Source organism: Argopecten irradians, chromosome 6 (genome assembly GCF_041381155.1).
Source record: "Argopecten irradians isolate NY chromosome 6, Ai_NY, whole genome shotgun sequence".
In the NCBI taxonomy this organism is placed as follows: Eukaryota; Metazoa; Mollusca; class Bivalvia; order Pectinida; family Pectinidae; genus Argopecten; species Argopecten irradians.
Window position 1 is genome coordinate 42758809 of NC_091139.1, and position 27503 is coordinate 42786311.

General features: G+C 36.5%; 2 protein-coding genes across 3 annotated transcripts; one reads left to right on the plus strand and one right to left on the minus strand.

The window, feature by feature from the left end:
* Nucleotides 1-1802: 1802 nt before the first annotated feature.
* Nucleotides 1803-6510, plus strand: LOC138325964 (serine-rich adhesin for platelets-like). 2 transcript variants are annotated; one of them, XM_069272001.1, is made up of 6 exons: nt 1803-1904; nt 2194-2838; nt 4336-4983; nt 5225-5272; nt 5466-5550; nt 6047-6510. In XM_069272001.1, exons 1-6 carry the CDS (start codon nt 1823-1825, stop codon nt 6492-6494), a joined length of 1956 nt encoding a protein of 651 aa, XP_069128102.1. In that variant the 5' UTR covers nt 1803-1822; the 3' UTR covers nt 6495-6510. The 2 variants fall into 2 exon arrangements, with proteins under 2 accessions (XP_069128102.1, XP_069128104.1); XM_069272003.1 differs by having other exon boundaries at nt 4336-4422.
* A 601-nt stretch (nt 6511-7111) lies between these two features.
* Nucleotides 7112-26190, minus strand: LOC138325965 (RING finger and CHY zinc finger domain-containing protein 1-like). Its single transcript, XM_069272004.1, has 8 exons — nt 25904-26190; nt 19625-19744; nt 18231-18355; nt 17406-17484; nt 17155-17258; nt 12682-12711; nt 12115-12259; nt 7112-11641 (listed from the first exon to the last, which is right to left on the minus strand). Exons 1-8 carry the CDS (start codon nt 25958-25960, stop codon nt 11477-11479), a joined length of 825 nt encoding a protein of 274 aa, XP_069128105.1. The 5' UTR covers nt 25961-26190; the 3' UTR covers nt 7112-11476.
* Between the last annotated feature and the right edge of the window lie 1313 nt (nt 26191-27503).

A 27503-nucleotide genomic window follows, 5' to 3' on the forward strand; every position in this document is an offset into this window, starting at 1 on the left:
TATCTTGTACGTACAAGATACTAAGTTGTACGTACAAGATACTAACTTGTACGTACAGGATACTATCCTATACGTACAAGATACTAACTTGTACGTACAAAATAAATTATATAGTGGCCCTAATACGCCGCCGTACATACCTGTTTTACACATGTAATCACTCTGATTAAACTGAAAAGCATTTGTAATAAAAATGATAAAATCGCGTTAAAATAAACTAGTGACATGAAAATCATATTACAACAAATTTACATATACTTATCTAGATGCTCTCTACATCTATATAAAATGTATGTATAAATCATTGCTGAATAAGACTGATGTTTATACGCCCATATCAAAGTATATAAAAACACCAATAAAACAAACTTCCTTTAAATGGAATTTGAAGTCAACAAGAATGATAAAAACAGCTACCTTGATCTAAATCATTTTTAGATATGTAGTGATGCTTATAAAATGGGTGTAGGCTTTACCAAATGCTTATGAACATTTTATACAACTTTTGTGTGTAAGTTCTCTTTCGGATCCCTTTTGTTAGAAGATGATACTTGAGGCTGTAGTATGGTGTTCCGTTAGGGCCAGATTTCAATTTCAACTTTCGCTCCATCGCCGTCGTGTTTTCGCTCATTGTTTCATCGCCGTCTTATTTTCGCTCCTTCGCCGTCGTGTTTTCGCTCCTTCGCTCCTTCGACCTATACGCGGAGGAGCGATAATTGAAATTTGGCCCTAACGGAACACCATACTTTAGAGAAGAACAAACGGCAGAGGTTCGTTGTTTATGCCAGTGGTCAGGATGTAAAGTGATAATAATTTCATACAATTTTAACATATATTTCATACAATGTATTCCAATAAAGACAAAATGTTGCAAAGAATTTGATTTACAATGATACACATTAAAGTTGTTAAACACCTGATAGAAAATCATGTGTTTGAATCTAGATACAATATTCCTGACATTCAAAATCTTCACAAAATACAAGATGTCTATTTATGTTTGGTAATCATGATACCTACTTATAAACTTGCTAAATAGTTTACAAAATACTGAGTAAAATATAATTAAAATAATTTGAGATTTTTTCTCTTTAAATTTATTCTATTATTAAACCTACACCAATTCTATATGAATTAAGTAAGTTAAAGATAATTGAACAAGGTAATTAATATACAAAATGTATACAGTTAAAAGCCTGGGACCTATATAGCCAACTAACACGTGTTATTGTTTCGAATTAAAATATGAATTATATGACTTTATATCAAAAATACATAACACATATTTCTGCACCATTTCTAGCATTATAAACATTAGAAATATACCAGTAACTAAATGCAGTTTTATGGGCCTCATTCTAGACATTTTGTTTGTTTTACAGGGAAGTTCAGTTAACGTGTTAAAATATTTCGACTTATTTAATGATCATCTAACAACAAATAAATCCTAACTGATAAAGAGTATAAGCATATTAGTCCTGGTCACTAGAGTACATAGACGTACCACATCTAGCAGCTGTCGGAGGGGACAATTAGATACGTAATCAGCAGAGTTCTGATGGTCTCCACACCTTTTGGTATTGTTAGCACCGTGTCTGATATCGCTACTCCTACACCCTATCACTCTTTATCACCCGTTTCCCTCTCACCTGCAACCGGGACCATGTTATGGACACGTCTCTGATAAATTATCATATCACGTCATCGTAGACTGCGTCAAAGCTGACTTAGTCTTCCATAGCGAAATATCAGATGTGTTGTGTGTCAAACCTACCCCATTTTTTGCTAACAACAACTAAATATATTATTGTTTTGATCAGAAATGAAAATGAAGCTTGATTCTGCATATCTACTCCATCTTTGGATAATACCGTTCCTCAACAGCACATTTGTTCTGAGCGCAGGTAAGTTGTAGCATAATAATCACATTCGATATAGCATACAACGAATCCCGTGTTTACCCCTCCAAAATTAATACAATTTTATAGAAATTACTTTTATATTACAGTGTCTGATATGATATAAAGAAAGTAATTCGTTCAAAATAAACACGATGTCAACAAAAGAACAATTTAGCAATAAAACTGATTGAAATGTGAAACAGTTTTGCAAATAAATTATTTTTTAATTTAATTATTCTGTTACATAACTAGAAAAATCGCCATGTTGGAGTTAATTTTTGTTCTTTTTCAGACGCGAACAGAGGGCATCTTACCTTTAATATAGCATACCCCAAAGATTCTTTCAGTGTGCCCCTCCCTGCTAATGATATGACATATCAACTCACGTTTAACTCAGCAGTATATGGCGTTCGTATCACACATGACAGCAGTGATCAAAGCCTCCCAGGCTGCTGCTGGCAGGTCTGTGTCCAGAATTCCAACTGCCTGGATACTTGCCGTGAGTTCAGGACTGAGAGAAACATCACACTGAATGGATTCAAACTAAACATTTCATCACATCTGAAAAGTGACTCAGACAATGTAAACTGCCGGGGACATGTACGTATAAATGTGATGAGTTATTATTGTAATAAACAAACGGTGAGGAGGAACGGGAAGACAGAGCAACCACATGAATTCGGGGAGGAGGACGAGAGGAGAGAACATCTGCATGAATTCAGGAAGGACGATGGGAGGAGAGAACAACTGTACAAACATGAGGAGGAGAACTTAGGAAGAGAACAGCTGTACAAACCTGAGGAGATAAACGGGAGGAGAGAACATCTGTACAAACCTGGGGAGGAGGCATATATAATGTGTCACGGGTCTAGTGATGGAGTAGTTTGTAAAGCAGTGACGTGCCAATCAGACGGATCCTGGATACCTCACAGTGAATGTGAGTATCATGGTACATTTGAAGCATTAAGACGAAATATTCGGATATCAACTTATTCATACACATTTATAAACATTTTAAATATCGTCTCTTTCTTAATGTAATGACACTTAGCAACTTAATTGCTTTCTATATCATACATTTTTGTCGTTTTTCAAGAAATTTTGCTATTTTTAATATTGCATGCTCAAAGGTCACTTAACACAATACACCTTCTGAACCTTTTTTACGATTCAAATGACTCAATTATGGTAAAATCATCAAAAATGTTATTTTCTGAATCCTTAACAAAGTTATTCTTTAAACGAGAATGCGACAGAAATTAAATTTCTATAGAGTTATGAAACTGTAACTTTATCATATTATAATACATAACTGGTTAATCTCGCGGACGAAACTTTCATTTCAATTTCACAAGAAAAAAATTCAAAAATAAATTTTTCATAAGGTTTGTGTACTGCTTATCTGCTCTTGTGAAAAGTCAAAATTTTCTGATAACTAACTTTTTTCTTAATATATGGATTTTTGGAAATAGGAATTAATTCCAAAGTTTGAAATATAATAAAAAGGATTTTGAGCTAACATGAATCAAAGATTTTGAGCATACACACGACGAACTAAAGCAACATTTTGCAAACTAGTTGTCCGATAAATATTTACAAAATTGACAAAAGCAATTTTTTCTTTTAAGAAAATAATGATATCACACAGTCAACTTATTATCTTTGCTCGGAACACCTTTCTATGTTACCCCTACCCCCTAAATTTTGAAGGTGAAAATGCCTCGTTTTTTTTGACAGATTTAACGCTTCACAGAAAAAGTTGTGATGACTACTTTTTTTCAATTTTGTAGTTAAAACGAAAACAAGTTGCTCTAAACAATTACAAAAATAGGGGGTTAGTGTGCTTGAGTTTTGTCCCGTTACAAAATTTGTTATTTTTTTAGCATTTCTTGCTTAAACTTCAAATCACTTTATCGTCATTAAAATGTAAAATATTATAACAAATAGGTTATTATTCCACACTTAAATGCTTATCATTTTCAATTCAAAAAGTAACTTGATATACATGAAGCTAAAAATGTTGTCGCACCATCGAGTTAAGTGAAAATATTTATGTAAAAAAGGGTGAAATTCCACCTCTCCACAAAGTATAAGAAATGCACCTTTTCAAAATGGCCGCAAAATTTGTCGTTTCTTAAAATTTGTTAATAAAATATTCTACAACCAATAGAAGTTTATTTTCCATATTTTCTATATGACAACTTGCTACAAATTGAGAAAATTAGTTTTTGAAAACCACAAAAACTCTTTGATTATTGTTGAAACGAGACTTCAACGAGACTGAAACCTCACCAGAGCAGATCCCTAATTTGGAATTGTTTTATTATTACACGATTCGAATTTTCGCGAAGACGACTATATTTCGAGAAATCTCAGAAAAGAACCGACAATACTGTTCATCAAATTGTTAAAACCTTTCTTGAATGCACACCAGGTTTGGATGGAAGGTGTTCTGTCGACACCAGTACAACATCAGAAATACTGACTTCACCAACTGGGTCCATCCTCCCATCCAATCCAGGTACGTTCAACACTACTGCTACGCTCAGTATTCCTGGCTCATCATCGCTTTTCTCGCCCTCACCATCGCTTTTCTCGTCCTCACCGTCGCTCTTCTCGTCCTCACCATCGCTCTCCTCGTCCTCATCATCGCTTCTCCCGTCCTCACCTCGTCTGGATCAGACGATATCAGGATCCATTCCTCTAACGTTGTCATCATTTTTTGTGGGAAGTAGTGAGCTTTCGCCAGCCGTGATAGAACTAAGCAGGGTGACAGCTGCCACGATGATATATGCTACGTCAATATCATCCAGTTCTTTAGATTCCAGTTCATTAAAAGGTCTATCATTGTCTTCAAAACTGCTTACAATCAGAAACTCAAGTATTAACACCGAAAGTAAGACTACTTTAAATGTCGAACAAACGATATTGGCATCAACTAATGAAAATCAAATTAAAACTATCAGTCCAACACCCGCAAGTTTCTACCAGTCAGAAAGCTTATCACATCTGACCAATGACAGCGCGCTTCTATACAGCATGAACACATCTGATTGGGTCAGCTCTTCACATATCACAAAAGGTTAGTTACATGGTATATGTGATCTTTCAAAACACAATTCAACAGGTTTTAATAAATAACCATTTAAATACCTTAATGAGCAGCAAAACGCATTTTCTACGCATTTGTATTGTAAGGACGAAAATATTTCAACAAAAATTTTCTTTCGTCTAAATTTTGTAGAAATACTATTTTTCTCGTGATCAGTGTTACGGTCTTTCCTCGTTATAGTAATTGTTTGATATTTGTTCAATTGTTATAGTTCCTGTGCTCCACACCGACTATAGTATGGATGAAGTCGACACGAAAGGTATAGCATATCATTTTAAAAATGTTTTAGTGTCATTTCTTTTTCATTAACACTTCTGAATACTGTCGAGAAAATGTTATTTTCATTTAATAATAATTCAGGTTCAAAATAGATAATTGAATGCTGGTTTTTTTTCCAGAACTTTAGAAATCAAGTAATCTGTTTTTACAGTTTCTGAATTTTGTGTTAACAGATAAACCAGACTCCAAAGTGGCGCTTGGAATAGTGATAGGAGTGTTCGTCATTATTGTGGCTGTTTTACTGGCCATGATATTCAGGTAAGTCGTGGCGGAACAGTTAAACAGTTCATCTGCCATGAAACTGAGTTGTAATGTGGAATATTTTATCAATCCGATGTCCTGAGATTCGATACGACTGTGAGTTTTGTAAAAGATAAATATACAGAAATGTTTTCTGTCCAACAGAAACATCTTTAATGTGTTCGAATAATCTAAAAACTGTTGAAAATAGGATATTAGGAATGTTTCACAACTCAGATTACCAACATAGTGTTAAAATATTGAACAAAAAAACTTAACATGGTTGGTCTGCAGTTGACCTTATCCAAATTCATATTCGAAAGTGGAACGGAACCCTAAACACAATAATAAAGGCATGTGTGATATCGCTTCGACAGCAGATCGGATCTTTCTCTTGTTTCTGGTTGATGGAATACAGCTCGGGCCTGGGAGCCATCGACATAACTAACCGACACTCGTTTGGAAATATTTCCAAAAAATATTTAAGTACAAAAAGGAATGTTTTTCTTTGTAGGGTTGTCTATCAATCTGCCATGGAGAGCAAAGTCGAGGATGTGCCGAGGGCAACCCTTCCATCCGAAAACGAGAGCGAATCCCACCCTGGTGTTCAGATAGACGCCATAGAATTAGGAAATCCTTTGTTTATCAACATCAATGGAGACTTCTCGGAGTCTACAACGGACGATGATACCTCTTACAAAAGTGATGGCTCATCTAAATCTATAACAGATAGGTCGTTTCTACGAAATCAAAGTGACACTTGTACGACTGGTGGCAGACGACATAGCACTAGACAGGAGATAGGTTTTCACAACACCACTTTCACTGACGACACCGGCTGTTTCAAGGTCGCCCGTTTAAGTAGAGCCAGGGCCTTGAAGGACAATTTGGGGGTCTCGCACAACGTGGAACGCGATGTATATGCTGTAAGCTACAAGCAGAGGAAAACTAGTAGTAAATGACTTTATGCATGGAAAAGTCGAGCGTTTATCATTCCCTGGTTATACAAAGATCTATTGTATAAGTGCTTTACATAGATGTGTTGTTTTGAAACTCGCTGTTGCAACTGTGAAAGATGGACGTGTGTGGAAGGTGTACGAGTGTGAAAGGTATATGCGAGGGTGAAAGGTGTATGAGTGCGAGTGTTTTTTTATTCACCCACTAGATCTCTAACTGAAGGTCACGAGGTCAAAGTCCACTTGCGACAGTGCCCAGATGGCATGTTATTAACTACTGTAAAGCTACTTTCGCATGCGATTTACTTTCCCGATCAACGTGAATTCGCTAAAGTTTATATATATGAACTAACATCTAGCTGCACTACATATGAAGATATTTAGATTCAATTAAGCAATCTCCGCCGTGAATTTGTTACATTGGAAATCGCGTAATTTAGAAGTCATGAAAAAAAGATAGTTTCTATTACAGCGACTTTCCTTCACCGCTTGGAACTGTCTGAAATTTCAATAATAGTCATAGAATCTAGACAGAAACAAAATTTTAGTGGGAACGGTTGAAATTAGACACATGTTTCTGATGATTTTGGTATTTGTTTGAAAATAAGAGGCAAACACGTGGATTTCGTCTATTTTGAAAAGTTTATTATAGCAAATGATCATACATATATTAATATACTAAATAATTCTTTGATACAAAGATAAAATCACCTTGACAAGATTTGTCTAATCGTTGGATTTTTAGATATCACGTTTTCATGGTTTTTTTTAAATGTTGAAAGAAACTAAAACACATACAATTGCATGCATCTTATATTTTCTTTATCAAAATTAATAACCTTTATTGAACCCCTAAAAATAATTCACCCCTAAAATAAACTTTCCTTGGTAGTTCATTAAAAACTTTCGGGGTGAATAAAGTAAGAAAGATGATTTAAAAGTAACTTTGTTCCAGCACGTTAATAAGATTCGATAGCTTGTGTATTACAGGATTTACATTCGTTGATACTGTGTATTTAATTAACTACTATGCTTTCCATGATTTTAATCCATAACGTCAGACTTCAAATTCACTGTATTGAGCCACGTATATAATAATTCGTAAAGGATATAATTCATAATGAACACAGAATTTGAGCTCACAACACTACTATATAACACACCGTGTTTTATTAATGGTTTTAGTAACAATTGCTAAGTTAGTCTATGCTAGAATATAACATTGTGGACAGTCTACGATGTAGTTTCCATGCAATGATGAATGAATTCTACTGTTTTCACATCAGCGAATATGCTGATGGATGGTTGATGTCATATACGTGATGTACTGAACATTTTGTATGGTACATGAAAACAAGAGGCCCAGGGGGTCTGAATCACTCGCCTGGCTTGTTATGCCAAGGAATGTTTGGAGTGCGGGTGAAGTGTACTTCCTCGAAGATTACATTAAACTCTGCCCCCTTCTCCCCAAAATGTTTCTGGCCAAATTTGGTTACAATCCATGCAGAATTTTATGAAATGTTGATGAATGACAGACGGATGCCACGCCATGGCATAAGCTCACTGGCCTTTTGGATCTGGTGGGGTAAAAAACATGGTCAAATATTTGTGTTTTGTCAAAAGGAAATGAGACTTCAAGGTTTAAATTTCACGAATCAAGATATATTCTTAAAGTAAGCTGGTAAGAATACATTGTAAGTAAATTTCTTATGGTGAAGTAAAACACCAATATATTTCAACTAAATATTTGTCAGCTTAGAATGTTTGAATTATTGAAAATGCACCATTAATAACTTCAGTTTACTTCATAATTACAATTAATCAATTTTGGTTGTAAATATCACAGGATAAAAAGTGAAAAATCAATACAATTTAATTGAATATCTAAATGGTCTGCTTAAAATGTTTAATTAATCAATTTGTTAATTATATATTCACATCTATATAACTGATATTTGATACTACTAATTGTAATTCAGATTTTAGATTTAAGATATGGTGGTAATGCTATTGATAAAAGTGATCAAGATTTTATAGCTTTATGACAGTTTCATGTATTTATATAGACAGTATTTAAATAACATGCACATGTGTGATGATCTAAATCAAACATAGTTATTAAACAGATTTCATTAATAAACTATGAATGAATTGCAAATTCATCAGTGTTTTCACTTTAAATAACATATACCGATATATACCATAGCATACATTTAATGTCATTCAGAGGATTATTGGCAAATTATATTGTAATATACTTGAACACAGAAATTCAAAGAACACTGAAGATAAAAAATGATAAACTGACTTTATGTAACTGATCTATAAATGGTGAAATTTTAACTGGAAAACATTCAGATACTAATTTAGTTTTGTTGCTGGTATGACTAGAAAAAAATGTGTTCATGTTACAATAATTGTATCACTTATTTTATTATACGATAGCTAATTTTAAACAATGTGTACCTTATATGTATTATGGTATACATGTACACATATATTATATGTACGTACAAAATGAATCTCAAGTTTCTTAATTAATACTTTGAATTTAGAAAAAACTAATTTTGTATACTATTTATTTATGTTTCTTACGTTTATGATTTATAGCAATGGACGTTTTATGGATACTTTTATTCCTAATGCCCATTGAACTGTAATTATATAACTACTGCAAATACAATGTAGTCAATTATTGTTTCGGTTCAAAACTTTAACAATTCTGACCTGTAAAAAACCTTCAAATTTCGTGAATCAAAAGCTAAAATCTAACCAATTCTAAATAGTTCACAGATAAAAATTTTGTGACCAAGCAAAGACTCGCAGATTACCTGGCTATATATGGTAAACATCTTACATGTATCCTCATGGATTGTCTTGGAAGATCTACAGCTCGGGTGGTTAGATAATCTATGTTAAATATAAAATGTGCATATACAATGTATATTCAATTCAATAGACATAATCAGATTCTTTATATCAAATATTCAGAGAAACTGGCCTGTGTAACAAATAAAGCACTAGAAAATGTTAACAGCAGTATTGTTTGTAAAAGAATGGCTATCTTAGCATGAGGCTACCTTATTATGATTAAAACATGAATGTTGAAAAACATTCATAGAAATCTTATCATATAACGATAAAAGATAATTTTACTCCCTCAAACATACTAGAAATGTCTGAAAGACATGAATGCCCTCATTTCTGTCTACACCAGATGGGACGGGGTGAAAACGTAATCTCAATCACTTTTAAGATCAAGACATCCTCTAAATCAACTCCAAAATAACACGTTTGCTATGATTATATAATGTAGTCCACAGATTAGATATCTTCTACCCTATTTGAAAAATAAATACATATAAATGTAAGTTATTTAAAAAAAAAAGAAAATAATATTTTATTGTAAGGTTTCTGAAAACTAAAACAGCATGATATAGAACACATTATTTTCAAAACTACAATGTAAAGTTGTTTGCCTAAAAATTCATTTTCGTCATACATCTGATTTCATGTTTGGTAAGTTTCATTTTTTCGGTAAGACTTATCTACCAGTGTGACTTAAACGTGTACAAAAAAAACCTGAAAAAACGTAAAAACAAGGCCTTTGCAACTTAAACACAGGTGCACCTTATCATCCGAAAAATATGGAAATTTCTATTGAGGATGAACAGATTTTTTGAGATGAATGAAAGTCACATCGTCTGGAGTAACAGTTGACAGACCTATGATCAGTTCCTATACCCACTGTGGGTTTCAGACTCACAACCTATAGGACTATGTAGAAATGCTAGCAGTATAAAATGCCAAGTACTCATAACCGCTTGGCCAACAATGCCCCTTCTGAGTCCAATCTGATTAAACAGATCCTTATAAACACTCAGTTCAATAAAGGATCTGACAACATTCCATATGGGGTCACGTTCAAATGACCTTTATACTACCTATACCCCAAATCAAATGCATTTTCTACAACTTGCTACAGCAATTGAAAATGGCATTTCATCCCAGAATATAATTATGACCGCTTTTTGAACTGTTTCATCACCAAACAAGATTCTGACAGCAGCAACTTGATTGGCCATTTTCAAAGGTCATCTGAACGTGACCCCTAATGGGATGTTGTCAGATCCTATTATCCAACGTAGTGATAATAAGGGTCTGTATTTTAGTCAGATTGTTTAGAGTCTTAATGCATTACTGAACTATAAGTGCAATGCATGATTTCTACTTGATTGTCATATCACAATAAAAAACTTCATAATAATAAGATTTTATGTCTTTAAATTAATTTCTAAAACAATTCTCCTTTTTTTAACGTCTTTACATAAATTTTCTAAAAAATTCTATTATGAGTATAATCCAAAACATATCTGGTTTAAAGCCACTTTTCATGTTATACAGTACACAAGCTAGATATCCGTAAAAGAGTAAATCACAGATATCATGACAGATCACATGACAACAGTCTGAAATATCACCCCCCCTGAATAATTAGCTGTAAACTTTGACCCTGTACTTTCGCCTAATCAATATCCATAACGATGTATTCAACAGAAAATCTAAATGTTATGGTCCAATTGAATGAACATGAACAAAAACAAAACATTTAATTAACAGATCTATATAAAAACTTCTATTTTCAAAACTATACTTTCCATAAAATATAATGCCAATAATTTCAGCTACAAATGCATTAGTTTTATTTTGCCATAAAATTTAGACCAAAACTTTCTGATTCAATGTGATAAATGTTAATACCCCTACATTAAATATAATGCGAATAATTTCAGATATAAATGCCAAAAGTTAGATTTTGAGATAAAATATATTACTCCAGCCCATATCAGCACTTCCTGCTCCATTGTCGGTTAACACAATGTTCAGTGGTTAAATTCACAGCCAGGAAAAATTGGCAAATTCACAGATGTAGCCTTTTATAGCACAATGTCCACAATGTAAAGTTTTGATCTCAGATTTGATTCCTTCTAGGATGTTGAAGTAGTACCAGAGGCAGAATCTCCTGATCCATCAGTGTTAGCTGGTTTTGAGTTGTTCTCCTCCTCATTTTGAGGCTCTGCCGTTCTACATGTGTTGTATGACCCACATTCCTGACATTTCAGCCCAAGCACATGAAACAGTACTGCACTCTCCTGTAACATGGAATAGGATCAAATAAAGCATGGCATGCTGCTGTTAAGTTGTGTGTTTACTCTACAATTGACTAGTTGGATGTTTACAACCTCATCTGTACATGTGATAAGCTAAGATATCTTGCTGTCAAATGAAATTATCAACTGATTTTAAGCCAAAGATAGAAACGCTACACACATAAATTTTAGAAATATTCATTGTAAATAATTACTACCAAACAGCTAGCAACAAATCGCTTGTATTGATATATCTGCAGGTATTACGTTGTATAAGAATTGGTTTAAACTAGTGAACAGCTGATATCTCCATGTTGCACTGGAATCTAGGAGACTGATAGGGTAGAACAGAGCAGGACGCGGCGTGTGACTGGACTGGATGGATATCAGTAATACATCTTGCTACCATTTCATTTAATGAGGGGAACATAAACACTAAGCATGTTGTTTTTGGCCTCAAAGGATTGTTAACTGACCTTGTGACAATCCCGACAGAGTATGTGTACTATGTAATCTTTGTATTCGTCAGGCATCGGTGTGTTGGCAATCTCCTCGTCGATGTGGTCCCACACGTTGTCCATCTTCACCATAGAATGGTTACAGGTAGGACAAGCATAGTTCCTACAACATCAATTTTAATACCTCAATAATCTGATCTTGGTACAGTAAAACCTCTCTTAGCGACCACCTGTATAAAGACCACCTGCTAAATAACACCACTTTTCTATGGTCCCAAATTACCAACCTCAACACAATTCAACCTGTGTATAAAGATCACTGTCTATAAAGACCAGTTCCCTCTAGCTGTTCCAAGCATGGTGTTTGTACACTTTACAAGTAGACAGGTATAACTGTTTATATTCTGTGTGTATAGATATTTTTGTCAACACCAGAATGATAAGGTTCAATTAAGATTGATAAGTTTTACAACGTTATCGTGGATTTTCCAAGTTCTTCAAAACTACAACTTTTATTGACATTTAGATAACTTCATTTGTGTATAAAACATTAATATAATTTTTCTAAAAATAAATCAAACTTACCCAGTTTTCAACATTTCCTTAAAACATGCACTGGAAAAAAGAATGATCGTTGAATATTGACAAGGTTCAAAACATTCATAAGTCAGCAACATTCATTATAAGAAATAGCATGCGTTGATAGATAATAGTCCTAATTATAAAACTTATACAAAACGTTTTTGATAGCCCGTATGAAAGTGCATGAGGGGTCTTAGAGTGAAAGGAAACCGGAGTGCCCAGATAAAATCCAAGAGATCGGAACCCCTGAACTTTTCACGTCTGTGACAGAAATTGAACCCCGGCGGGCTAGTCGTTTTATTAAAAACAGAGAAACAATTTATCAAAAATGGCTCAATATCAATGCATTCAATTGCATTATCTAAATTGGTTTGAGGAACAAATATTTTAGACCAAAAATCGAGATTTTAAATACAATTAATATGAATTTATAAATATTAAAAATGAGACATTTTTTCAATAAAATAAAAACAATTACAAGTAAAACAAGAGTGGGACTGAATCCTGACAGTGTGCAGTATAGGATTGAAATATGTTTTGATGTATATACTGTAAGATGACAAAATACTTGAGATTATTACAGATTTTAACATCAAGCAAACTAGATTACCATTAAAAAATATATAAAAACAGCCAGTAACTAGGAATTTAACCAAAGTCTGCCTTAGTGATAGCTGCTATTGTAGCAGAAAAGATGGTAAATGTCTGACTTTAAGTCAGTGAGTCAGAAGCTCTTCCACTGCAACAGTAGCTCCCTTACTGGCAACCTCTGTACAAACAGCATAAAAGGATAAGATGTCTACATGGGGGTATGTGAACCGCTATCCTTGACATATATACTTACAAATTGATAAGATGATCACATGGGGGTATGTGAGCCGCTATCCTTGACGTTTGTTCTTACTAGTGGATAAGATGACCACATGGGGGTATGTGGGCTGCTATCCTTGACATATGTACTTACTAGTGGATAAGATGATCACATGAGGGTATGTGAGCTGCTATCCTTTACGTTTGTACTTACTAGTGGATAAGATGACCACATGAGGGTATGTGAGCCGCTATTCTTGACGTTTGTACTTACTAGTTGATAAGATGACCACATGGGGGTATGTGAGCTGCTATCCTTGACATTTGTACTTACTATAGTGGATAAGATGAACACATGAGGGTTGTGAGCCGCTATTCTTGATGTATGTACTTACTAGCTATGACCACATGGGGGTATGCGAGCCGCTATCCTTATACTAAGGATAGATGCACATGTATGAGCCGTATCCTTATAGTGGATAGTGGATGATGACCACATGGGGGTATGTGAGCCGCTATCCTTGACGTATGTACTTACTAGTGGATAAGATGACCACATGGGGGTATGTGAGCCGCTATCCTTGATGTATGTACTTACTAGTGGATAAGATGACCACATGGGGGTATGTGAGCTGCTATCCTTGATGTATGTACTTACTAGTGGATAAGATGACCACATGGGGGTATGTGAGCCGCTATCCTTGACGTATGTACTTACTAGTGGATAAGATGACCACATGGGGGTATGTGAGCCGCTATCCTTGACGTATGTACTTACTAGTGGATAAGATGACCACATGGGGGTATGTGAGCTGCTATCCTTGACGTATGTACTTACTAGTGGATAAGATGACCACATGGGGGTATGTGAGCCGCTATCCTTGACGTATGTACTTACTAGTGGATAAGATGACCACATGGGGGTATGTGAGCCGCTATCCTTGACATTGTACTTACTAGTGGATAAGATGACCACATGGGGGTATGTGAGCCGCTATCCTTGATGTATGTACTTACTAGTGGATAAGATGACCACATGGGGGTATGTGAGCCGCTATCCTTGACGTATGTACTTACTAGTGGATAAGATGACCACATGGGGGTATGTGAGCCGATCTGACTGTACTACTGAGATGCACTGGGGTATGTGGGCTATCTGAGTATGTACTTACTAGTGGATAAGATGACCACATGGGGGTATGTGAGCCGCTATCCTTGATGTATGTACTTACTAGTGGATAAGATGACCACATGGGGGTATGTGAGCCGCTATCCTTGACGTATGTACTTACTAGTGGATAAGATGACCACATGGGGGTATGTGAGCCGCTATCCTTGACGTATGTACTTACTAGTGGATAAGATGACCACATGGGGGTATGTGAGCCGCTATCCTTGACGTATGTACTTACTAGTGGATAAGATGACCACATGGGGGTATGTGAGCCGCTATCCTTGACGTATGTACTTACTAGTGGATAAGATGACCACATGGGGGTATGTGAGCCGCTATCCTTGACGTATGTACTTACTAGTGGATAAGATGACCACATGGGGTATGTGAGCTATGACGTATGTACTTACTAGTGGATAAGATGACCACATGGGGGTATGTGAGCCGCTATCCTTGACGTATGTACTTACTAGTGGATAAGATGACCACATGGGGTTGTGAGCACGTATTCTAAGCGTATGTACTTACTAGTGGATAAGATGACCACATGGGGGTATGTGAGCTGCTATCCTTTACATTTGTACTTACTAGTGGATAAGATGACCACATGGGGTTATGTGAGCCGCTATCCTTGACGTTTGTACTTACAAGTGGATTGTATGACCACATGAGGGTATGTGAGCCGCTTTTCTTGGCGTTTGTACTTACTAGTGGATAAGATGACCACATGGGGGTATGTGAGCCGCTATCCTTGACGTATGTACTTACTAGTGGATAAGATGACCACATGGGGGTATGTGAGCCGCTATCCTTGACGTTTGTACTTACTAGTGGATAAGATGACCACATGGGGGTATGTGAGCCGCTATCCTTGACGTATGTACTTACTAGTGGATAAGATGACCACATGGGGGTATGTGAGCCGCTATCCTTGACGTATGTACTTACTAGTGGATAAGATGACCACATGGGGGTATGTGAGCCGCTATCCTTGACGTTTGTACTTACTAGTGGTTAAGATGACCACATGGGGGTATGTGAGCTGCTATCCTTGACGTATCTACTTACTAGTGGATAAGATGACCACATGGGGGTATGTGAGCCGCTATCCTTGACGTATGTACTTACTAGTGGATAAGATGACCACATGGGGGTATGTGAGCCGCTATCCTTGATGTATGTACTTACTAGTGGATAAGATGACCACATGGGGGTATGTGAGCCGCTATCCTTGACGTATGTACTTACTAGTGGATAAGATGACCACATGGGGGTATGTGAGCCGCTATCCTTGACATATGTACTTACTAGTGGATAAGATGACCACATGGGGGTATGTGAGCCGCTATCCTTGACGTATGTACTTACTAGTGGATAAGATGACCACATGGGGGTATGTGAGCCGCTATCCTTGACGTATGTACTTACTAGTGGATAAGATGACCACATGGGGGTATGTGAGCCGCTATCCTTGATGTATGTACTTACTAGTGGATAAGATGACCACATGGGGGTATGTGAGCCGCTATCCTTGATGTATGTACTTACTAGTGGATAAGATGACCACATGGGGGTATGTGAGCCGCTATCCTTGATGTATGTACTTACTAGTGGATAAGATGACCACATGGGGGTATGTGAGCCGCTATTCTTGACGTATGTACTTACTAGTGGATAAGATGACCACATGGGGGTATGTGAGCCGCTATCCTTGACATATGTACTTACTAGTGGATAAGATGACCACATGGGGGTATGTGAGCCGCTATCCTTGATGTATGTACTAACTAGTGGATAAGATGACCACATGGGGGTATGTGAGCCGCTATCCTTGACGTATCTACTTACTAGTGGATAAGATGACCACATGGGGCTTGTGAGCCGCTATTCTAAGCGTATGTACTTACTAGTGGATAAGATGACCACATGGGGGTATGTGAGCCGCTATCCTTGACGTATGTACTTACTAGTGGATAAGATGACCACATGGGGGTATGTGAGCCGCTATTCTTGATGCGTGTACTAACTAGTGGATAAGATGACCACATGGGGGTATGTGAGCCGCTATTCTTGACGTACTAAGATGTCCACATGGGGGTATGTGAGCCGCTATTCTTGACGTATGTACTTACTAGTGGATAAGATGACCACATGGGGGTATGTGAGCCGCTATCCTTGACATATGTACTTACTAGTGGATAAGATGACCACATGGGGGTATGTGAGCCGCTATCCTTGACATATGTACTTACTAGTGGATAAGATGACCACATGGGGGTATGTGAGCTGCTATCCTTGTTGTATGTACTTACTAGTGGATAAGATGACCACATGAGGGTTTGTGAGCCGCTATTCTTGATGTATGTATTTACTAGTGGATTGTATGACCACATGGGGGTATGTGAGCCGCTATCCTCGACATATGTACTTACTAGTGGATAAGATGACCACATGGGGGTATGTGAGCCGCTTTTCTTGACGTATGTACTTACTAATGGATAAGATGACCACATGGGGGTATGTGAGCCGCTATTCTTGACGTATGTAGGTCCTCTAGACACACAGCACAGTTAGAGCGAGATGCCTGCTCAATACACTGAAACATACAAAGTGACATTCGATTGATAACTCAAAAATGTTTTTGCAGTCAATCTTGAGATAATGGAGTTTGACTGTAATATATATATAATGTTACAACTGATTACAGCATATTTAATTTTGTGCAGAACATATGATAACGCACCTTGTGAGCATTCCTCAATTCTTTGGCCAGACACACACCACACGTATCACAATGAAAGTAGTTCTCCTCTCCACCCACCCTGTAAACAAAACACAATATCTTGTTAGTATATCTATGAAGAGGGACTGAAATACAATTTTTAATATTACTATAATATACAATTGTTCATGTAGATTAAAGATGAAATGGAGGTCATAGAGACCTAATTTTGAGCATGACCTAAGATATTTAATGTAGAGATTATCAAAGATCATTGAGAGGTGTGGTATGAAGACATTAAACTAGCAAGCACGGCTTCTTTTCTAGGGTTGATAACTTAATTTGCATATAGGTATTTCACAAAATGATTGAAAAAACTTAATTTGCATAAGGTATTTCACAAAATGATTTTCAATCTGAATCAATATGTGAATCTTACAACTAAATCTTTATTTGCATAAAAATTAAGGTATTTCACAAAATGATTTTCAATTTGAGTACAATATGCAAATCTTACAATTAAATCTTAAAATAGTGCAAATAAAGAGTCATCTAAAGCAGTTAAAAACAAAGCACCATAGATAAAGTACATGTAACACTAGTATTATGAATATAACAGCACATAGAGTGTAGGTATGGTTTAATTTAAGAAGAAGAAGATTGTTATCTCAATTTTGGGAAAAACAATTAATCTAGTCAAAAACACTTTCAAGGAGTAGACCAGAAATTGTTATCTCAATTTTGGGAAAAATAATTAATCTAGTCAAAAACACTTTCAAGGAGTAGACCAGAAATGGCCAGAAATTTTATGCAATCATTTCATCATTTAGTAAATCAACCACAAACCTGCATAGACCGCACTTATCACAATGGAACTGTTTCTTGTTGTCGTCGTCGTATAGCCGACATTTCTCACAGAAATATTTCCCAAACACTGTAGTACAATCCTCATTCTGACACATTCTAGCCACCTAGAACAACAGATAGAACTTTATTTTTGTTTACTAATTATCACAAAAACTCTCACAATCAGAAATACCAAAATTGACCCGACGATTAGTTTTCTTTTGAATCCCAACCATATAATGATGCTATCAATATCATATGACTATGAATGTTAGTCAATGCTAAGTTTCAGAGAAGAAGTTGTATATATGAAAGTCACTATATTGACCCCTTTTGGCCCTGCCCTCAGGCCCCAGGGGGTTAACCCTATCATTTGTACAATTATGAATCCCCACCCTATAAGGATATTAACATTGCATTACGAGTGCTATTCCATGCTTAGTTTCAGAGAAGAAGTTGTTTATATGAAAATAGTAAAATTGACCCTTTTGGCCTCGCCCCTCAAGCCCCAGGGAGTTAACCCTATCATTTGTACAATTATGAATCCCCACCCTGTAAGGATACTAACATTGCATTACGAGTGCTATTCCATGCTTAGTTTCAGAGAAGAAGTTGTTTATATGAAAATAGTAAAATTGACCCTTTTGGCCTCGCCCCTCAGGCCCCGGGAGGGGGATAAGCCCTACAATTTGTACAATTTTGAATCCCCACCCAAAAAGAATGCTACCATTGAATAATTGGTGCTATCCCATGCTTAGTTTCACAGAAGAATTCGAGTTATTTATATGAAAAATAGCCTTTTTGACCACTTTTGGCCCTGCCCCTAAGGCCCCGGGGGGTCAGCCCAACCATTTGTATAATTTTGAAACCCCATCCTAAAAGAATACTACCATTACATTATGAGTGTTGTCCCATGATTAATTTTAGAGAAGTCCTTTATATCAAAAAATAGTCAAATTGACACTTTTGGTCCCGCCACTCAGGCCCCCATGAGGTAAGCCCTATATCATTTGTACAATTTTCAGTCAGTAGCCCATAACGATTCTACCAGTCAAATTTTGTTAAATTCTGGCCAGCAGTTATGGAGAAGAAGTCAATTGTTGACGGACGACGGATGCCGAACGCCACCGCCACGGTATTGCATAAGCTCTACTTGGTCCTTCGGACCAGGTGAGCTAAAATATAATTTATTGTCAGCATTGGAGCATATTTGATACTGCCATAAAATAGTGACTTTTTATGTGTTTTTGAAGCTGAATAAAGACCCCTTCCCTAGAGTAATTTACTTAAACAAAAAGGAAAATGTATTTTCGTAATTGCAACTTCACAGTACTGAGTACTAAATAGAATATTACTAGCAGTAGATATTCTTTTTAGTATTTCTTACTACTTACTTTCTGAACCTTTTCACAAATCAGACATTTGATTTCTTGAACTTCTTGTCTCACAAGTTGGTGATTCTCTTGATCATCATGACACACTCTACATGTGTACACTTTTTTGCAACATGGTGACTGAAATAAAAACAAAACTTAATGAAGACTTCCTTTCAGAACATTTGCCAAAATCATTGTTTTTAGGGTACCTACAATTGGGGCTGTGACCAATCCCTGTTTCAAACACTGAGAGTATGCTTAAAGAGGGATACCAGAACCTGAGTTGCATAATGACTGAGTCTTCAGAGCGCAAAGAAAGTGAAGGAGGAGTGTGGCAGTTCTGGGTTTGGCTATAATTTTAATAAACAGCAGTGACCAGTAGCTCAATTGGTAGAACATCCAGCTAGTGTTCCGATGGTCCTGGTTCAAATTCCAGTTTAGCGGAGCATTTTTCTAGAGCTGTTACATACAATTTCCCCATATTCATATTGTGTGGTATTTATCACAACAAAATCCATTTAAACATCACGGTGCTCATTTACATTAACCTAACCGCCATGTTCATTTTTTTTCTTTGGAACACTTATCAATTTTACATATCTTGAATACATCATGCAAATTATGTAGCTCTGGTTGGTAAGGTCAGGAAGGGTTTCAAAGAAGAAGTAAACATGGCTACACAATGTTTAAGTGGAGTTTCTACAAAATACAGGACATTACACCTCCAAAGGAGATTGTTGGTGAACACAGTTATGGGTACTCTGTACCACCACAAGCGTAGATTTTGTGATTTTGACTTGGTTATTGAGGAACCCTTTTAAGTGGAGACAACATTTAGAGCAGACAGGCAAATGTCTACCTATAACCCAATTACGATATTCTTGAAGGACCAATATTCATCATGATAATCAAATCCTCTCGGATATCAACAGAAACGTAGAAAACATTATGCATGTCAGATGTGCTCTTTGTCCTTTTTGAAATTGTGTGAAGTGTTGGTTGACATCGGTCATTGTTTTGCTTTTCTTCTGGGAGCAGACTAAAAGTTTTATAATTACAAAACAAAATGGCGGCCTTGATAGGGCCCCAAGTTCGTGATCCCGGATGATGACAATTTTAATATCTCAAAAAACATCGGCATAATTTACTTAAATCACAATTTATTTAGTGTTTTTATGGCAGTAAGTTTACATGCTATTAGTGATACATTTGAACATAAATTGTATATGAAAAAGCACTTGCTAGTTGTTAATCGTTTTAAGAAAAATCATGTAGCGATCATGGAAAACATTATCATATCTTATTATAAGTTATCAGATAACATAAGTCTGGGACATCTCTAAAATCAAAACGTGGTCTAGCCATAGGTTGCATTTGTCAATAGATCGTTCAGACGTAAATGCATTGATGCAATGAGCTGCGTTAGCACAGTTTCTGCGTCTCTCAATATGATCTAAAAATAGACTTATCTGATTTATGTAAATGTGTGTTTTACAATGTTCTAGGTATGATAACATCCGCTTTTTAGATGTCTTTGAAGGAAATATTACTGCAATCTTATGTGTTCTAAAAATAATATCCAGTGTCTCTAGTGAATGACGTCAGTCGTGACCCATTAACACAGCACTGCGCATGATTGGAATTTCACGAACTTGAGGCCTCCAACGGTATAATATCAATACTGTTGGTTAGAAATTCGAGCCAGGTCCCTGTGGCAAGTGTCAACATTGTATGTGCCTCCTCCAGGTCTGGTAGCACCGCTAAATCTGGCTATATAGCTAGATTTGACTGTATAGCCAAATCTGACTATACGTATAGACGTATAGATCTGGAGATTTCTCAGTCGATCACATTATGGGGCAAATATTAATAAACAAACTGATATCGCACTTCTAGATTTTTCTAAAGCCTTTGATAAAGTTCCACAAATTCGACTACTCTCTAAATTGAAATACTATGGAATTAATGCATCAACTGTCAACTGGTTTTCTTCCTTCCACACAACAGGCATCAAAAAGTCCTTGTAAGCGGTACCTGCTCTGACAGTGCCCCAGTCCTCTCTGGAGTCCCCTAGGGGACAGTGGTTGGCCCCCTCCTGTTCTTGTTATACATCAACGACATTGTAAACTCTGTATCATGCAACATAAAGCTCTTTGCTGATGACTGCCTACTGTACAAAGATATAACATCCATAGATGATTGTCACAAGCTTCAAAATGACTTAAACCAACTCGAGTCATGGGAGGAGAGATGGCAAATGAGATTCAATGCCAAAAAATGCTCAATCATAAACATCTCCAAGAAGAGAAACACACTTATATATAATTAACAAGAGGCCCAAGAGGCCTTGACGGTCACCTGAGTGCAGATACAGAAAGAGCATTGCAAAGTTGGTTCGAATCTGTAAAAGGTATTTACGAATCAGAATAAACGAAAGTTGAACCTTCGTATTAGAATTTTTATTTTTTGTTTTTCATTTTGATAGTTAGTGTATTATCTTACCAAACCTTATGCTTAAAATTCCAATTTGCTTTGCCAACATTAAACAAAACCAAACTAAAAGTCAGTCAGTGTTAGTGATTTTATAAATTTCACTTTTTAATCTATGAAGATTATTTGGTTCTATCAAACCTGTAAATTCAGAAGATTTTTCAAATTTTAGCCTATTTGACCCATTTTGGCCCCGCCCCTCTGGTCCCTGGGGGTCAGCCAGGACCAATATGGATATTGAGTTAAAATGCTATTTCAGGCTAGTAATTCTAACCCAGTTTGACTCATTTCCCATTAAAACTAAGCAAATCATGTTCATAAATGTGTTTTTCATATATAAACTATAGTAAATTTGACTCCCTCCACAGGGGAAAATCCGAGGACCATGAAATTCACACGTTTTGTAAGGGGCCTTAAAAACTTTCAATCTATGAAGAGTATTTGTTTTCATGGAATCTGTGAATTAAGAAGAAAGATTTTTGAAAAATTAGCCAATTTGACCCCTTTTGGCCCCGCCCCTCTTGTCCCTGGGGGTCAGCCAGGACCAATATGGAAATGATGTTAAAATGCTATCTCAGGCTAATAATTCTAACCCAGTTTGACTAATTTCCTATGAAAACAAAGCAAGTAATGTTCAAAAATGTGTTTTTCCTATATAAACTATTGTAAATTTGACCCCCTCCCCAGGGGAAAATCTGAGATCCCAGGGACATGAAATTCACAATTTTTGTAAAGGGCCTTAAGACCTTCCAATCTATCAAGATTATATGCTTCCATCAAACCTGTGAATTCAGAAGAAGATTTTTGAAGTTTTAGCTTATTTGACCCCGTTTTGCCCCGCCCCTAAGGCCCCTGGGGGTCAGCCAGGACCAATATGGATAAGACGATAAAATACTATCTCAGGCTAATAATTCTAACCCAGTTTGACTAATTTCCTATGAAAAATAAGCAAATAACGTTCATAAATGTGTTTTTCCTATATAAACTATAGTAAACTTGACCTTGAGGGGGAAACATGAGACCCCAGGGTCATATAATTCACAATTTTTGCAAAGGACCTTAAGACCTTTCCATCTATGAAGAGTATTTGATTCTACCAGTTCCAGAATTTCATTTTCAGAAGAAGATTTTATAAGTTTTAGCCTATTTGACCCCTTTTGGCCCCGCCCCTTAGGCCCCTGGGGGTCAGTCATGGAAAATTCGTTAATAAGATTCAATGGCCATCTTATATGGATAATTCTGACAACATTTGACTAACTTTCTATGATAAATGACCAAACAATGCTTCAAAATGTGTTTTCCACAGCTCCCTGGGGGGGGGGGGGGGGGGGCGGTCATATAATTCACAATTTTGATTGGCCTTATGCCTTAAAACGTTTGTGCAAAATTTCGTTGAAATTGCTTCAGCAGTTTGTGAGAAGAAGTCGAAAATGTAAATTGTTTATGAACACACGACGGACGACGCACGACGACGGACAAAAGGCGATTAGAATAGGATAGGTCACTTGAGACTTTGTCTCAGGTGACCTAAAAATCAATACTCTTTACACAACCAAATCCTAGGGATTACCTTCACATCAGATCTTAACTAGAACAATCACATACAAGCAATCACCAACAAAGCAAATAAAACACTAGGTTTCCTGAGGTGCAACATGTCATCTTGCACCAGGAAAGTCAAGGCAATAACATACACATCATTAGTAAGACCATCACTTGAGTATGCAGCACCTTGCTGGGACCCCTACCAATCTGAACAAGTCCTAGCCATAGAGAACATACAAAGAAGGGCTGCTCGATTTGTTTATAATGACCATAGATCAAGAGACCCTGGCTGTGTCACAAACATGTTACAATCATTAGAATGGGAGCCCCTAGTCCAAAGAAAAATAGCCAGACTGGTAACATTCCATAAGATCATTACAATTAATAAAACTGTTGTCATAACTCCATCTCAACACTTATCGCAAGGAGACAAAAGAACTTGAGGTGCACACAAATATAACAAAATTTACACCAAAGGAGTTTGATGTTCTGTCAATAATATATAGTAAACATATAAAAAAAACACCCCTATATACTATATATGTTTTCATATAGTATATAAAGCAGAACAAGGCAGTTACAGAGAGATATGACAAAGGAGCAACCAACCCAGTTCATAAGGATGTGGTCCGACACATCAGAGAGATCTAGCACTAGGACAAACTCGCTGAAAATATTCCCCCAGCATACTAAAACATTGATCAGGAAGAATTCATTCTCCGTTAGGATTGCTTCAATATGGGATAACCTACCAGACTATGTTGTTACATCTAAGACATTGGATACCTTCAAAAACAGATTGGACAATCACAGGAAATCAAATACAATAACTATAAAGAGAATATAGGTAACTAAATAATATTATGAGTCCAGCAAAGAGGATCTATAAGGAGCCTGTGCTGGAAAACATCATTAAGAATCATTAAGAATAAGGGTATTTTTATATATGTATACTACACTATATATATATTGACAGAACATCAAACTCCTGTGTTTACACCAACAAAAATGTTTACAAATATTCGTTTTTTCCCAGAACCATCACAGACTGGAATTCCCAACCATCTTCAGTAGCGAGCATAACAAACATGAACCCCTTCAGGTCTGTTCTTGCCAATCATTACCACCCATTAAAGAACAAGTTTTTATCATATAGATCTATATTAAAAAACAAACAAACAAAAAATATCATGTAATGCAACCAACATTAAATTTCATGCCACCTCCCAGAGTCAAATGCACTCAACCCTTTGAGTCTGACTCTATATCTGGAAGAAGAAGAAGTATTAAATCCAGACGATTGTGATCACCTACGTAATTTCGCACACTTTTGGCATTGATTTTAATGAATTTCAAATACTTTCATTCCGAACCAAAAAGGCTGGACTTACATCGGCAGATGTACAAGTTCTTCACAACACACGAGTATGTAACCGGATATGCGCAGACGTATCACTGCGCACGGGAGCTGTTATTAACTTGAGGTTAACCTGTAGTTGAACGGGTTTGGGGGACGTAATTTCGCACACCCCTCAAACTTTCTTGTTTTTGGAGAAAATAATTATTTTCAAACATTTCATGGACCAACAACATCATAAACGAAGATTAAGTACAGTTCCAATCTTGAAATGACATCAAAACACAATTATATTTCTAAATGAAAAAGTGAAATTTCGCCGCCATTTTCGTTACGAAAAACGACCGCTCCCCATAGTAAACAATGTAAACGAGGTCAAGAAAGTCATAGCGTGTCCGCAGAAAATATCTGTTTTCCGCTTATATTTGATGGATTTTCATACGGGTTTCGATATATTCTAAAAAAGGATAGTTTCTCTACATATTTGTACGTGAATCAGTTATTTATCACCCAGAATTATTTTATGTCAAGTGGTTTATTTTCTATAAATTTCTTTACTGAGATAGGCCGTATTGTTTCGATTTCGTTTTTTCAAAACAAACTTATCCTGAAAAGTTTAACTAAATATGACAAAATCACAGTGAGAGGCCTCCTTTAGTCACAACATAAACAACAGAGCAAATCGTTCTGGCATTTAAAGGAAGATCGCGAAAAATCGTCAGGTGTGCGAAATTACGTACTGTGCGAAATTAAGTTAGGAAATGCAAAGTTATAACGTAGAGCCGTGTAACGAGTCTACTGATAAACTCAGTAACCTATGATTTGTACAATGAAAACAATGAAAAGGAATGGACAAGATGTATTTCATGAAGTTATGACATTCACCGAAGCAATTAACATCTTACCACAAGTGCACATTTCCTTTTGTAATGTTGACATCCAACATCTTCAGTCTCCTCCATTATTCCACCGGAAGTACTTCCGGAGCGATTCCGTTCAGTACGGCGTGTTCGATATATGCGGTTTGACCAGCTGGGCTGTTTTCGTTTATTCGGAACAACCAGTTTGACCGTTGGTTAAAGTCATTATTTCAAGTATAAATCCTGGTGGACCTGCAGTTTTTGATACAGGCCTGTGAGGGCTTTGTCAAGGCTCGTCTGATAACAATATAAAATCACCAGGTCCGTCTTTAATTAATTAATAAACGATCGCGAACAACTAGGTCCAACCAGTCAACCCGTATAATCGAAAACGGCTTGGTTCTTCTTCTTCTGATAATTAATTAAAGACGGACCTAGTGATTTTATATTGTTTTCAGACGAGCCTTGACAAAGCCCTCATGATCGCAGGACTGTACCAAAAACTGTAGGTCCGCCAGGATTTATACATGTACTTGAAATAACGACTTTAACCAACGGCCGAACCGGTTATTCCGAATAAACGAAAACGGCCCAGGTCCTGGTGATTTTATATTGTTTTCAGACAAGCCTTGACAAAGCCCTCGCCGGCCTAACTGCAGGTCCGTCAAGATTTATACTTTATGAGTTGGATGATTATGAAAGGAATATTATCGCTCTTTCCAACGGTAGTAACCGTTTTTATGACGATGTACTAGAAATGTGTTTTTATAGCCGCTAAAGGTAGGCGGGTTAGAAATTTTTAGCTGTGAGGTTTCCACCCTTCTCGTATATAGTACCATGTTGAGTATGATTTTTATCGTTTTTTAATCTAGACCTCTAACACGTCTAAAATGGTCTTAGGGCACTCTGGTGGGTCCATGATTATATAATCTGTAACTAATTCTCAGACCCCTGTGATGTAGAGTATGAATTTTACCTATTTTTTTTATATAGACTACTAAAAAATCTAAAATTGTCTTAGAGCTGTGGTAGGTCCATAACTATATAAACTGTAACTAACTCTCAGATCCCTGTGGCTCAAACTACCATGATCACTATGGATCATTACATCGATATATAGCAGACTATAACAGTCAGGAGCTCAACTCGATTTGCGCTCTTCTAAGAAGAGAAGTCTTCTCAGCCTATAGACGGAAGAGCTTCCAGAAGTAGAAGAGCTACAATCAAGTGAACGGAAGTTATATTCTGGAAGTAGAAGAGGACAAATCGAGTTAGGCTCCGGCTAATCTAATGCCGTTTTCGATTAGCCTATACGATTTAACTGGTTGGACCTACAATGTACATGCAGCTGTTCGTTTATTAATTAAAGACGGACCTGGTGATTTTACATTGTTTTCAGACGAGCTTTAACAAAGCCCTCAAAGGCCTGTATAAAAAATGCAGGTCCGTCAGGATTTATACTTGAAATAATGACTTTAAACAACGGTCGAACCGGTACCGGTTGTTCCGAATAAACGAAAACGGCCTAACACTTTTCTTCAAAACATACACAAACAAGTCTAAAGCCGTTTTCGATTAATATACGGCTAGACTGGTTAGGTTGGACCTAGTTATTCGTTTATTAATTAAAGACGGACCTGATGAT

Bases quoted from the DNA above. Each gene is read 5' to 3' on its own strand.
- LOC138325964 (XM_069272001.1), top strand. From the start codon at position 1,823: ATGAAAATGAAGCTTGATTCTGCATATCTACTCCATCTTTGGATAATA. The intron at 2,839-4,335 runs GTGAGTATCATG...AATGCACACCAG, and splicing joins CTGGATACCTCACAGTGAAT to GTTTGGATGGAAGGTGTTCT. The intron at 5,551-6,046 runs GTAAGTCGTGGC...TTTTCTTTGTAG, and splicing joins TTACTGGCCATGATATTCAG to GGTTGTCTATCAATCTGCCA.
- LOC138325965 (XM_069272004.1), bottom strand. From the start codon at position 25,960: ATGGAGGAGACTGAAGATGTTGGATGTCAACATTACAAAAGGAAATGT. The intron at 18,356-19,624 runs GTAAGTAGTAAG...CTGTTGTTCTAG, and splicing joins TTTGTGAAAAGGTTCAGAAA to GTGGCTAGAATGTGTCAGAA. The intron at 12,260-12,681 runs GTAAGTTTGATT...TTGATGTTGTAG, and splicing joins AAGGAAATGTTGAAAACTGG to GAACTATGCTTGTCCTACCT.